A 14,991-nucleotide genomic window follows, 5' to 3' on the forward strand; every position below is an offset into this window, starting at 1 on the left:
GGCCATTCTGGACACCCCTTGATTGGAACCAAATTTCATGATCAGTACAGTATTACCATTAGCAATTCCTCCACTCTTCACTTTCTCCTACCTTTGCTTCATTAATTCTTGTGTGTACATATGAGAGTGTGTCTTTGTATGTGTGCGGATTAATTCATTAATAAAACTGCAAAACCTATTTGAAATTGCCCCTGGAGTTTTTTGGGATTTGGAACTGATATACACAGGGTTGATCCTAGGCTAAATGTTGAATATAATTTTTATTGGAGCTATTAAAATCTCCCTAAACTATATTAATTTGTGGGTGCCCTCCTGGGACCCCCAGCTTTTTTGGCAACAGTACTTAGACATCTCCACTGGTGATCTCTGGTGTAGCTGATCTCAACCTTTTATCCTTACATATTCAGCTATAACTCCCAGAGGCCACAGAAAATACTGTACCGCCAATGACAAAGGGTTCTGGGATTTGAAGTCAGCTACAGACAGGAAGGCTGCTGTAATCACATTTGCCATTCGAGTGGTGTCAAACCAAATTATTTCGGCAGTACAGATGCAGGTTCAGTAATCTTAAAGTAAGAAACAGTGACAAGGAATCCAAGGGGCAGGATGAGTGTCTACAAGAGAGAGGGCCCTTTCAATGGTAGCATCTAGTTGTAGAATTAGTGTTGTCAGGTAAAATAAGGGACAGGATTCTTGTCTCTTTGATGGCTGGGCAGAAAAGGAGATTTCAGCAGTGTAACATTTTATGCAAGGAACACCTGCTGAATTGCCCAATTCTACACAGTCATTAAATCATTATTTCACCTGGCAACCCTATGTAGAATGCTCTCCTCAGAGAGGCTCACCTCTCTGAGGAGAGCATTCTTGGAACAAGTCTTTTATTCTCCCACGCCTTAAAAACTGTTTTAGTGGTCCTATAAGTTTGCCTTTTTATTGGGTTGCTGGTTTTAATTTGGTTCTACATGCTTAAATGTTTTATTTTCTGTTGCCAGTTTTATTTTGGTTTTACATTCTGTTTTGGTCACTGTTTTATTGTGTCACTGTTGCATTTTATATTTTCAGCAGACTGCAAACTCTGCAGAGAACTTTTGTTAGTAGGCTGCTCAAAGGTGCAGTAAATAAATATATTTTACTCCCTTTTAAAAATATTTCCCTTATTAAATCTCAGAGTTGTGTTTGTCTTGCCTCCAGGCTCTATGCTACAGGATCTTAGCTACTTTATTTCTAGAAGGCACAGGAGGTTTGTTTTGATGGTAGCTGTAAAGGTTTTATAATAGGGACAGCCTTCTGGCATGAATTTCCATTGACCAAGCACATGGTTTTAATAAGGGAAACATAGGAACAATTGTTTTGCTACATTTGGTGTCAGTGACAGGAAAACATGTGTTTTTCCACTACAGCCTCTGTTAGAAGAAAAAAGGAGGAAATCAGCAGCCCTCCTTTTGAAAAATTTTACTCTTTCACCTCTAGATATTCTCTGTTTGTGTGTCTGTGTGAGAGAGGAGATTATCACACAGGGATGGGATCGCTCCCCCATCCTTATTCCATCTGTGACCCGAGTAAAAATGATAGTGCAAATCATTTTCACATGAAAGCAGGCTCAAAAACGCTTTCAGCCATCATGGTAATAATGGGTTCTTCCATTATTACAAAAGACTGGAAGTGACAGTAGAAGTTTAAGCCGCTTTCATGTGAAAGTGATCTGCGCTTTCACTTTCACTTGTGCTTCCCAGGTGGCTAAGTGATGGATGGGTTCAGTGCGCTTGCAAGTGAAAGTGATGTGTGTGATCACTTTCACTGGCGCTTCCTTGCCAAGTCAATGCCAGGTCATGTGTGAAAGTCTTTCCCATGATCAGGCAACCATTTTTTAAAACTACGGAACGTTTCATGAATTTGCGTGTCATCCTTGCACAGGGGCCATGCAAATCTTCTCTATCGTTACAATTTAGTATATGTGCTGCCAAAGCAAGCACAGGCAACCACGTTTTAAGTCAGAAGCTCCCTGACTTCAAAAAAGTGCAGGCTGAGTGAGGGCTCGACCCAGGATGCATCCAGGTGGCGGCATCCCACGTAGATCAGTGGCGATTTAGTTATGATAATATTTGGGGGCATCCCGGATCCAGAATTGAAGCCGGAAGAGGTAAGCCAGCTTATTGGCCAAAGTGGTAAGCTCCAATATTTTTATCTCTAAACAAAGTCCTAGATTTCTCCAGTTTCTAGAAGAGGTTTCCCTCTTCTTATTTCTACCCCTGTTTTAAAATAAGAATAAAAACACAATGAATAACTAATGTGAACCAGAATGGGTGTTGAAGTAGGGCTCTGGAAACTAGGGTTTAATTTCTTTCTCAGTCATGGAAATCCACTGGGTGACTTTGGGCAAATCATCCTCTCAGCCTCAGAGAATGGCAAAGGCAAACCTTCTCTGAACAAATGTTGCCAAGAAAACCTCTTGACAGGGTCGCCTTAGGGTTGCCATAAGTCAGAAATGACTTGAAGGCACACAACAACCACAAATAACTAACCCACAAAACCTCCTGTCTGATTTCTTGACAACCCAAACCGGCTGCCTCAGGCTGGTGCCTCACCCGGCCCTAATGGTAGGGCCAGTCATCTCTGCCTTTTACACGTGAGTATAACTGAAAATACTGACCTGATATGGAGATCCTTCCTCTTCTTTAGTGAGCAAAGGGGGAAATATAGGAAACAAGAAAAAAGAACACAATTAGTACAAACAGAACTTGAAGGAAGCCTTTCATTTTAAGACACTGATGATCCAGATAATTATATTCATGCTCAGGGGGCTGTTTCATAGGAAACTGGTGTTGCTGAAGGCTAGTTCATATATTCAGACAGCTTGGGCAAGTGGACTTTTAAGATGCAACTGTTGGAGGGAGCTCCACATGACATGATTCCACATTTGATCAATTTTAAACAAACAATACAAATTGGGAGTTCACAGTAAGTAGGGAAGGGGACAACTTTATTTAAATGCATTTTTTCTATAAAGAGTTCTTTTAAAGATCAAGAACCCTAAGAAGGCAGAGCAGACAGGGACCTAGACATTCCGCATCAGTGCTTAGCATGTGAAAATATAACTAAAGGTATCCACAGACCCCTATGAGACAGCCTTCCTTGCTACTGTGTGATCTCTTGCATTCTGATTTTGATAGCTATCATCTCTATACTAGCATCTATCTATCTATCTATCTATCTATCTATCTATCTATCTATCTATCTAAATTAGCATATTGCTAGGGACTCTATGTCCTTTTTTGTCGGGGGGGGGGGGATATGTGAGCGGCTGTCCTAGGTCATCATAGCCAAGATTACATTTGCCTCAGGCTGGAATAGGCAGCATAGGATTTCCCTCCCTGTAGTTATGCTCAAGCAGCACTTGGATTGATGAACCATGCTGGTGTGTTTCTTCCCATTCAGTAATTAAGTGGTTAGATCCATTACGCATCACAGCTGCCACCATGTTCATCTCTTTAAGGCCATAGGATCTCTTGATGAATGGAGCCAAGGTGAGATAGTTCAATGTCAAGCCAAATGGAAATCCAGATGGACCCAGTCTAACTCCTGGGGAATCTGTGTTTGCTTTCTAAAGAAATTAAAAGAGATCCTGCCATGGATTTGTAACGTTTTATGTTAATTTGGCATTAAAAGGATTTGTGTCTCCTTTGTATTCTAACAAAATTTAATATGAAGATTCAATTTTTTCCCCACAGCATATCTCATGATTTCAGCTTTCTAATCCTCAGTGGGCATGGAGGTTGACTGCTTGATTCAGTGGTGAGATAGAATGGAAAGAATATTTGAATATACTAAAAAATGATTTTTCTAAAAACAAACAAATATGTTTTTCAAATATTGAGAAATCCTAACGGGGAAAAATCGTGGATTGATGATATTCTTCACAGTTTTGAATTTATTCTGTGCAAAATTTACACATGTTTGTTTTGGCAGAAAACTGTGTTTTCTATGCAGAATATAACATTTCTGTGCTGAAATATTATTTTTGGCATAGAAAATGCTGTTTCCTGTGCAAAACAATCATGTGTAAATTTTGCACAAAGTAAATTGTAAATAAGTTTTGAAAACTGCATGATTTTCAAAGAATTTCTTACGGCAAGAAGAAAATTGCTGAAATTAATTGTTGCTTCCTTCAAGAAGAAAATTAGTAACTAAATACATCCTTATTGGTGCAAATGTCTGCAGGTACAGTTGATTTCCACATGTTCAAACATGCATGAAGCACCTTTGTGTAGTGAGCTGTAGCTCAGTACAGAGCACATCCTTTGCATCCAAAGGTCTTAAGTTCAACCCCAGGCATCTTTACACACGGCTGTGAAAGACACCTGTCTAAACTTAACAAATAGATACTGCAAGATGATACTCTACTAGATGATGATGATGATGATGATGATTATTATTATTATTATTATTTATTTATATAGTGTTCTAGATTTACACAGCACTGTACATGCAAACAATAAAATGGATAAAGAAAACCTGCCCATGGCGTACAATCTAGATGAACCAAAGTGTTGGCTCAGTATGAGCCAACTTTCTACATATAGTGGGGTCTTTGTTATCCGCTGGGGTTTGATTCCAGGACCCCTTGTGGATCTCAAAATCTATGGATGTTCAAGTCCCATTAAATACAATAGCAAAATGGTGTCCTTTCCATAAAATGGCCAAATCAAGGTTTGCTGTTTGAAATTTATATATTTTTGAATATTTTCAAGCAGTGGATGCTTGAATCCGTGGATACAGAGTGCTGACTTTACCTTATGACTCTTATCATCACTACTCAGTTGCTATAGCCACTTGGGGTTAAAAAAAAATAAACCTAAGGCCCGAAAGACAAGCCAGAATAAAGCTGCTTCGGGTCACTTTGGATGTATGCTGTTTAAATGACACACATATCTTAAGAGGCCAGAAGCTGTGCCAAAGCTGCATTCCAATCCTTAGGACTGGAATGTGGCTTTGGCATGGCTTCTGGCCTCCTAAGACACATGCATCATTTAAACAGCATACCTCCAAAATGAACCAAAGCAGCTTTATTTTGGCCTGTCTGTTCAGGCCCTTAGAAAGTAAAAGTAGAACTTGGAAAAGATCCTTTGTTGGATGGCAGCTCCCAGAATCTCCCAGACACAATGGCCATTGGCCAAGCTGACTGGGAATTCTAGGAGTTTTAGTCCAAAAGAAAGATTAGTCTTACACACAAAAAAAATCTGATAAATCATGGTTTCTGGTAACACATTAAGATTAGAAGGTCTCACTGCAGAATTAAGCGAATGTGTCACCCAATATGTGCTATGAGAAATTTCACTTTCAGAGCTCAACCCTGAGGTCTGAAGTACAGACAGCCACTGGCAGCTTACAGCTGAAGTTAAGAAAATATATACACACACAACCTCTGTTCATCCACAGTTTTGGCTGTGAAAGTGTCTTGGCAAAATAAACATAACTGGAGGGTATATTATGGAATGTTCTTTGGAAGGGAACCAACCTGTGGAATAGGTAGATTTTGTCCTGTACACCCAAACCTATCCCTGGACAACAGGCAAACTATTGTCCAGGAGAAGAGGGACAGGGGCTGGAAGACTGCCCACCTTACACAGGAAAGACCCAGAAAAATACTGTAGTTTATTTTCCAGCTCCCGGGACTAAACCTTGAGAATGGGGACAAACTCTGAGGATGAGTCTTCCTGGAAAGAATCTGAAATAAGCCACAGAACTTGGAGAAGTTTCTATTGGGGATGACAACTGAGAACCCTCCAGCAAGCAGGGCCAAATAACAAACTTTTCTAAACTCCAATTTGGCATGGAAGAGAAATACTGTGTGACCTTTTAGTAGGAGAGTGGTGGTTGGTAATCACCATAGGGAATTTTCTTCCTCTGTTTCTAAAAGTAGTTGGAAGGTGACTTTAAAATGGTTCGTTATTTCAAAAGCCATTAGATAGTGGTTTAGGTTATTGTTGTTGTTGATGTATGCCTCCAAGTCATTTTTTTTACTTATGGCGACCCTAAGGCGAACCTATTATAGGGTTTTCTTAGCATGTTTCTTCAGAGGGGATTTGCCATTGACATCTTCTGAGGCTGAGAGAGTGTGACTTACCCAAGGTCACCCAGTGAGTTTTTATGCTCGAGTGGGGAATCAAACCCTGATCTCCAGAGCTGTAGTCCAACGCTCAAACCACTACTTAAAATTGACTCTTCTTTCACCACATTTTTGGTACCCTGGGAAGTTTTAGATCATTTTTTAACAGAGAGTGACCTGAAAATTGATTTCCCATCACTATCTTTTGTAAAAAATAAAGATCTTCCCATAGCCCAAAATGACCCAGAGGGCCAAAAACATGGCAAAATTGCCCCTGTCTAAGAGGCTTTGGGGGCAAAAAAAACCACGAGAGTAGCTTTTTTCCTTTGTGAGTGTGGCAGTGCGTCTGGCCCTCTAAGGTTTCCTTGGGGTTCAATACTCAAGAGTTGCCCATCATTGAACTAAATACTGTAGTTGATTTTAAGTTATGTTATATTAACACTAGAATGCTACAAGTCATTGGCTTGTGTTACAAAACAAATGAAGTTACTTTTCCCTTCCCTTTTGCAACAAGGGCATAACTGAGTTACCCCTTCAGAGGTAGTGTTGTAAATAGCAACAATATTAGCTGTTATAGTAAATAAGATTTCTCAGTTATTTTATACAGTTATTTTTAAAAGTCAATTTTAGAGATGTTTTGAAAGATTTTTCTAAGTTTATGCCATCTTCTCTCAAGTAAACCATGATGTTTCAAGAGTGAGTTAATTGTCTGTATGTTGCTGGATAGAGGCGATAGTGGGAAGAAACAAAGAGATACATCAAATCAGTGTCAAAGCTCAATTGCACAGGTTGTTAGGTACATTGTTTTAGGGATAGACTTCCTTAGACTGGTCTTTTCCAGGTGGTGTTGGACTACAAAGCCCACCACCCCCAGCCAGCAATCTGACCGTGGGATTTCTGTGCCTCTGGAAAATGTCAGATTTGGGAGGACAACTTAAATTCCCAAAAGAACATTTCTGAATGAGCCAAAAATAAAATTTGGCACCCGTAGGCAACAGTGTCAACGGAAGCATTATATGCCATTTTCTCTGTCAATCCTATGGTTTCTGACGTGAATGATTAACATATTGACAATGTGTTAAAATTGTCCCCATCTGACGTTAACCTAAAGCAGATTAGACTTCTGAGTGCACTAATGGTTAACCATTTTAACATAATGTTCTAAAAACTGCTCCACCCAATACTAACATAAAATTACGTACTACATTTTCAAGTTCAGCAACAGTAGGCAAAATATTTTAAGCCTTTTCTATTAACATTCTAAACTCTGGGTATTATTTGGGATGCATACTCTTTTCAGTATCTACTCAAGAGGAAATCCCACTGAGTTCAACAGGGCTTATTTCCAGAAAATTGGATAGAGGACACTACTGTTATTTCAAGTTATCTTTAAGAGACAGAGAACCCTTTCACACTATGCACTTATGACAGTATGATTCCACTTTAACTGCCATGGCCTCATCCTATGTAATCCCAGGGTTTGTAGTTTGGTGAGGAATGAGAGTTCCCTGGCAGATAATTCTAAATGCCCTTCCTTAAACTATAAATCCTAAATTTGCATAGGATGGAGGAGTGGAAAGTAGAAGCAGTGCTATAATTGTATTGTGTGAAAGGGCTCAGAGAATGGAACTGCTCAGATGATGACATATGGCCCATAATGAAAACGTTGCGGGGGGCACTTGTATGGTAAGGTGAATTGTCCTTCCTATTTGAGTCATGGGCCAGTGATAGAGAATAAAATGAGAAGTCTCTACTTCAACTCTTGGCTCAGCTTACTAGGTCAGTGGTGAGAATCTTACAGATCTCCAGCTGTTGCAAGGCTAATGTTCCTCACTATTGGTTATCCTGGCTAGGGGTGACACAAGTTGCAGTCCAAGAACATCTGGAGGGCTATATGATTTCCATCCATGCATAGGGTTGCCAGATTGAAAACTGGAGCTGGCTCCTCTACCTTTAATGGTTGTGTAGAAGAGAAAACATCAACAGGTGTTGGATGTTATGCAACCAGATAACAAGGAAGACCTGCCCAATGTCTATCTTCGGCATGACCATTAACGATATAGGAGTAGTCTCCAGTTTTCACTCTGGCAACCCTACCCTCACACTGGACAACTTGTACTACTCCCAGCTTCATCCTACCCCATCTGCAGTGCAGCAATTATATTACCAGCCAATTTTTCAGTATTATTATTGAGAGTTGCTGAAATATTTTATAACAGACACAGACAGACAGATTTCCTTCCTTAAGGCAAAACTCCTTTGCATTGCCCACCCATCCCTTGAGGTATGTTAACACCTTTGGCATAGGAAGCATGGAAACAAAATGACAGCCAATTCTAATCCTCAGTTCTTTAGCTGGAGCTCAGAAAGAACGCTTTTTGGATTCCAGCTTACAGAATCCCTCAGCCAGCACGGCATTGGTTTTCCATGTTCTGCAGTCATCATCAGGTAAAGATGCTATCGTTGAACTGGGTTTTCATACCTAGTTTGCACAGTTGTACTGGGTTTGATACATAGTTGTACTCAGCCTTTGCCTGAGATAGCAGTGGCCCAGATGAGCCAATGTTCTGGCTTGGCCCAGTATAAGACAGCCTGACTTGGTACAGTATTCATACTGGAGCCTGGAACTGTTACTTGGAAAAGTAACTTTTTCAGACTACAATTCCCAGAATGTCCCAGCCAGCATTGCCACTTTCCAAACCCACCATTTCTCCACTCAGACCAGTTTAAGAAGAATCAAGACTCACCAGGTGAAGTTTCTGACAACTGGAACAGCAGAGCTGGTGTCGGCCTTCGCCGACGGATCTAGGACAAGAATCATAAGAAAGGTGTGCTTAGTATTTCACAAGAGCTTTACTGAGGGAAGTGGGCAAGCACATCTTTTTTGGTGTGTGTGTGTGTGTGTTATGTATGTATGTGTATACGCATGTGCATGCATGTCCAGAGGCAGCGGTCATCCTTATCATTTTTGCCTATATTTTTGATATTTTCCATACACGGCTATTTCACTTTTGCTTGTAGACGTGCCTAACCTGGCTACTGCATGTATTCTCTATTGGACTGCTCTTGTTGTGTTTGGCATCTGCAATTAGTGGATCATTATAGAAGTCAAGGGATCTATAAGAACCTCATGTCCCAGAGCATCAAAATCCTTTGGAGACTGTGGGCACAGTAAAAGTGTTCTTTGGTGGATTGGGGAAGGGGCCTGCCTCTGTTGTTCTCCTTTTCAGGGGCAGTTCTCTTTACAGACCAGGGCACAGTTGTCCGAGGTGCCAGGACTCCAGGGGTGCCACTCTTCGCCTGTGTAAAAGGGACTTGTGGGCTGGGGAATATCCCCTACATGCTAGGGAACAGGAGTGAGGGTCTGCTGCTGATCTCCATTGGCTGCCCAGAGGGAAGGGTGTGTGTGTGAGCAGTATATGTCAATAAGAAAATGGGTGTAGGCAGGGACATAAGTCTTCATGTGCCCTTTCACTCATTATAGAAATAATATTCTACTTTAACTACCATGGCAAGATCTTATGGAACTGGGGGATTTGTAGCTTGGAGAGGCACTAGAACTCTGGCCAAGAATTCTAAATACTCCTCCCTAAACTACAATTTGTAAGATGTCAATGGATGTTGCCATGACCATTAAAGTGGAATCATAGCACTAGAACTACGCAGTGTGAAAGGCCCCCAGGTCAGCTGTTTGTAACTGTACATGTTATTATTACATTGCTCAGTTTCAGAGATTTAAAAAGTCAATTTGGAAGCTATAGTTCCCAAAATCAAGCATATGCATTGAGGAACCAAGTTGCTGAGCTCAGCACCAGGCAGAGATAAGAAAACCTCTCAAATCCCCAGTGTGACCATGCTGAGGGGATTCTGAGAACTGTAATTCCCCAAATTTCCTGAGCCCTGCTTAGCATAAGAGGGGTAAATTGCCTAGCATAGTTAAAACAACAAAACACCTACTAGAAAATTCAGGACTTTCTTGTTGCTCTCTTTTTCTTGCTTCTTCCCCTTGTTACATCTCCTTTTATCACTCTTCAGATATCTACCATGCTTCTTGTTTAAAAGATTGTTAATGCTGTTGAACATTAACAATCCTAATGTATATATACTCTATAAAATGTCATGTACATTGACTGCAAAAATAACAGAGTAGTGCATAGGGCATCTGCTTTATACGCCATGTACATCCATCTATTGCTTGTTATAAACTATGACCTCAGGTGGGCAAATTTTGCATCGTGAAATGTGACATCTCCATAAAGGACCTTTCTCCTACCTGGTCAGCTCCAGGGGAGTTGGACTAGAACCCTCATCATCCCATTATTTCAATGGGCATTCTGGGATGCTGGGAGTTGTAATCCAATGTCTTTAGAGGGTGCCACGTTGGAGAAGTCTGCCATAAAGGCTTTCTGAGTCTCAACAGAATAAAGACTGAGCTAAGGTGGGAGGATCAGGCAGGAGCGGATGAGGTTGAGCCCTTTTACCCCATCCTTATGGCTTTCTCCTTCAGTCTGAGAAAAGGGGGCCTGGAAGCTGCTTGGAGACCTGGAATCTAATATTCCTGCTCAACCATCATCATTCTGGATGGCCCTGAGGCTGCTGAAATGGAAATATCAAAGGGCTTGCTTAGTTGGCACATGGTAAGGAATGGATCAGTACTGCCTAAAGATTGCAAGGTTTGCAGAATGAGTGGAATCTGAAAACCCAGCAGGGTCTGAAGCTGAGCCCTGTAACTGAGATGTATATATAATACTCAGTATGAGAGTTGGGAGGTAGGGGGACTAGGAGTGCCATGAAGGTGTGCGATGTAAGTGGTCTGAAATATAAGAAGCATTTGGTGGCCTCTTTACCCCCATATTCCTCTGTTTGTGTGTGTGAGAGTGTGTGAGTTTCTGTCTTATATCTCTCCGCATGTCACAGATGAAAATGTATAGTCAAGTAACAACCGAATGTGGTCAAGAAGGCAAAAATCATTAACGAAGTAGAACATACAGTGGACCCTCGTTATACACTGGGCTTTGCTTCCAAGATCCCCCATGGATAACAAAATCTACGGATCTCAAGTCCCATTAAATATAATGGCATAGCAAAATGGTGTCCCTTATAAAAAATGGAAAATCAAGGTTTGATATTTGAAATTTATACTTTTTAAAAACATTTTCAAACTGTGGATGATTGAATCCATGTATAAGAAGGGCCAACTGTACAAGCTAGGAGAAGCTGAAGGAGTTTGCTTTCACCTGAGCCTACTGGGAAAAGCAAAATTTTCCCTCCTCCATGCCTTATCTCTCCCCCTTGCTATGTTAAATGAATGCAAACTATTTCTGCGTATTGAATTCAGTTTGCAGCAGTTGAAGTAAGCTGAGAACAAAAGGGAAAAGTAGGAGAAGAGAGAGAAACTGGGACATTTTTACAGCAGCTGAAAAAATGGGACAGAGGATTAATTGCTATGGTGTATGCACTTACTATTATTTCATCAATTTTGCTCATTTTGGCTTCCACAACCCCCTTTCTCTCCAGTGAGACAGCAGCTAACAATTGCTTTCTCTGCACTGGTCCTGGTAAAGTGTACATGTACTTTTACTTTTATATATGCACACACACATCTCTCTGTCAGTGTATGAATATTGTTCAGTACATAAGTGTTCTCATTGATATGGTTAGGTTCAGTAGGAGGGCACATGTTTCCATGGGAAAGCACTTACACACTGGCAAGAACATCTTTTTGGTTCAACCAGGGCCCTAAAAATGAATAATCAAATCTGTTGCATGCCCAGTATGCAAATTAGATTATTATTTTGAACTGACATACCCATATGTGGGCACTCACATAAATTCATATACACATTCTGGAATAATAGGCTGTTAGTGTGTATATTTGACATTTCAGGAACTAAAACTGTAGAGCAGTAACCCGCTCAAAGCTGCTCACCTGATGGCCCAGGGTTATATACATACATTCAGTCCGTCTGTGTGTATTTGTGTTTTAAAATCCCAATTTTGAATCTAGGTAGTCCACATTCTGAAAATTAATAAGGTGCAAAAAATGCACAGATTTACTTATTTGAAGTATATTACCTTCTGTGAAGTCGAAGCATATTATATACTGTGAAGTATATTAGCTTCTGCTAATTGTGGGCACTCAGCCCTGCCATTTTGACCACTGACCAAATCCTGCTCAGCACCCATTTCTGGTTTCAGAGACTTCCACACATTGCACACCTTGGAGTTAGTAATGACAGCAACATGGACATGGAACTGTGTTTGATTAATAATTATCATTAAAGACAATTTTTTCAAGGTGTTGATTTCTGCATCTAGCACAAACTGTTCCTTGCTTGCACATCTTGAGTGAGAAATCATAAAAAGCACATGGGCAAGTGAGAGAAGCACTGATTAGCACTGGATGTGAGCATTTGCCTATAAGGACTTTTTAAAAGCATAAGAAGGAAGTTTGTACCTCTGCTGACTTTGGAAGGTTGAGCATGCAGGAATGAATATATGCACATAAGTATGTCAATGTGCATTGTGAAAATGTGCTTGGATTCAGGTGTGAGTGGATGTAGCACATCTACATGTGCATTTGTGCCTATGGAAACAATCAATCAATCAATCAATCAATCAATCAAGCTGGTGGGTGTATTTCCCCCTGATTGAATTCATAAATGAGTTCAGAGCTTACTTGTGTGTTTGTGCCAATATTATTATTATTATTATTATTAAATGTCAACATTAATACATAGACATAGCCTGGAAAATCAGTTTGCAAAAAGATCTTGCAACACCTCAAAGTCTCAAAGGTGCTGCACAAGAGCCCTTTGCAAACATAAATGCAGTTGCGTTGAGTAATGTTTTGTGCGTTAATGTATTTTTTACTGCCTTGATATGATTTGACCTCTACCCCCCAACGTAGTCCTGAGGCAGCTTGCAAAAAGTTAATAGGACAATAAAATACTAAAACAACCGACACTTTAAAAGACCTGGTGGAATTCAAAGATATGGCTGTGTTAGTCTGCAGAATCAGTAGAGAGGACTTGTAGCTCCTTTGAGATTAATTGAAAGAAAGAAGTTGGCAGCATGAGCTTTTGTAGACTAAGGTCTACTTCCGCAGATGCATTTAGGAAGTAGACTGAAGTCTATGAAACCTCATGCTGCCAATATGTTTCTTTCAGTTAGCCTCAATGGTGCTACAAGATCTCTCTACAACTTTAAAATATGGACAATGAACCACACACATTAGTGATAGGAAACGGGGGGGGGGGGGGGGCTACTAAAACAAATGACAGTACTTGCCCATAGAGAATCATTACAGAATACTTGCCCATAGAGAATAATAGGAGAATACTTGTCCATAGAGAATCATTTATGGATTCCTTTTTTTTTTTTTTTTTGCTGTTGAATGTTTTAGCAACCCAGTCTGTATATTCTCTATGGGCAAGTATTCTCCAATGATCCTCTGGGCAAGCATAGTTTCCCTATGGGTAAGTACTGTCATTTGTTTTAGTAAGTCCCAGAACCAGGCATATTACACAAAAGTGTACTTATACAGTATACATATATAGCTATAGATAGATAGATATAGATGCTTAACCCAATGGTTTGGAAATCAATCCTGCTAATAATTACCACCAGATTAAACTTCCATGTTGTGGGTTGGATTCAGACATGTTCCTCTTCCCTTAGACCCAACTTAGGCTGCATCCACACTGGAGAGATAACCTGGTTTGGCACTGCTTTAACTGCTCTGGCTCAAGGCTGTGGAATCCTGGGAGTTGGAGTTTGTTGTGGAGCACTGGAGCTCCGTCCTAGGGGACTTTGGGATTTGTAGCCTCCTCTGCCAAAGTGGGGGCTGACGGTGCCTCCCCAAACTACAAATCCCAGATGCTGTGGGATGGGAGCCAGGGCAGTAAAAAAGCAGTGTCAAGCGGCAGGTAGATGCACCCACTCTGCCAGGATTCGCACCCAGGACCCGCCTCACCATTTCCACGGCTCGGGGATCCAGCTGGCTGGGAGGAGCAGGGACGGAAAACTGGATCTTCTTCCTCTCCTTGGGGTCCATCGCAGGCAAGGGAAGTGCCCCCCTCCAGGGGAGAAAACTCTTCTAGGCTGAACCTCTTTTCAGTCTCTCTCTTTCTCCTGGGTCGTTTCCCAGCTGTTTGGCTCTTTAGGAAGGGAGATCAGTCCTTCTTTGGCCAGGCTCAGCTTGGGAGGCTCTGCCCGGTGGTGCCCACTTCCCTCTTGGCAAAAAGGCAAGTGTGTCTGCTCTGCTGCTCCTCTGCTAAGCGCCTGGCTCATTCCTGCTGCCAGCCTGCTTTGGGGAGGCAGCAGCAGCAGAGATGGAGAGGAGGAGGAGGAGGAGGAGGCAAGGGAGGGGAGAGGGAGGGGAGGGACACTTGGCCTCTTCCCAGCCCCAATCTGGATTATTTAATCCTCCCCCCCCCCCCAGGTATGTTGGTAAAGAAAAGCACCCAGGTTCTGCCCTCTGCCCAGGTGGGTGCCCAGGAGAAGGTGGCCATTCAGTTAGGGCAGACCTCAAGATGCTTATCTGCTAAACATGACAGATGAACAACTGGAATGGAAAGATGGGAGTTTATCAGACAAGGGAAATTGGAAGTATAATCCAATGGCAATCCAAATGCAATCATGGGTTTTAACATTATTGCGTGATAGACTACCACACGCAATTTTGGGCAACGACAAGCTATTTTCGGGCAATGGGGAGTCAGTTCGAACGCAATTCGCATTCACGTAAATTAGCTGAATGAGCGAATTCACGTGAATGCGTTCTGGCCCCACTTTCTTTCCATTCGAAATTCAGAGAAATTCCTCCCATGTGATAAACTCCTTAGAAAAATGGAAAGCTTTATATTATATGATAAGTGTATCCA

General features: G+C 41.3%; 1 protein-coding gene and 1 non-coding gene across 4 annotated transcripts in view; both read right to left on the bottom strand.

Annotated features, from left to right (window-relative positions):
- LOC149309190 (uncharacterized) overlaps nucleotides 1-14,416 on the bottom strand; it is a 58,646-nt gene extending 44,230 nt beyond the window's left edge. For all 3 annotated transcript variants that reach the window (XM_089531915.1, XM_089531914.1, XM_089531913.1), the window contains exons 1-3: nucleotides 14,082-14,416; nucleotides 8,854-8,911; nucleotides 2,651-2,673 (exon numbers count right to left, since the gene is read on the bottom strand). In XM_089531915.1, coding sequence (XP_089388041.1) covers nucleotides 2,651-2,673; nucleotides 8,854-8,911; nucleotides 14,082-14,162 — 162 coding nt within the window. In that variant the 5' untranslated portion in view covers nucleotides 14,163-14,416. The remainder of the gene's footprint in view (nucleotides 1-2,650; nucleotides 2,674-8,853; nucleotides 8,912-14,081) is intronic.
- On the bottom strand, nucleotides 1,870-1,973 carry LOC149309191 (U6 spliceosomal RNA). Its single transcript, XR_016282011.1, has one exon. It is a non-coding gene; the product is annotated as a U6 spliceosomal RNA (small nuclear RNA).
- Nucleotides 14,417-14,991: the final 575 nt, after the last annotated feature.

The sequence above is a fragment of the Sceloporus occidentalis genome, unplaced genomic scaffold (genome assembly GCF_023333645.1).
Source record: "Sceloporus occidentalis isolate IW3139 unplaced genomic scaffold, rSceOcc1.0.p SCAF_7, whole genome shotgun sequence".
In the NCBI taxonomy this organism is placed as follows: Eukaryota; Metazoa; Chordata; class Lepidosauria; order Squamata; family Phrynosomatidae; genus Sceloporus; species Sceloporus occidentalis.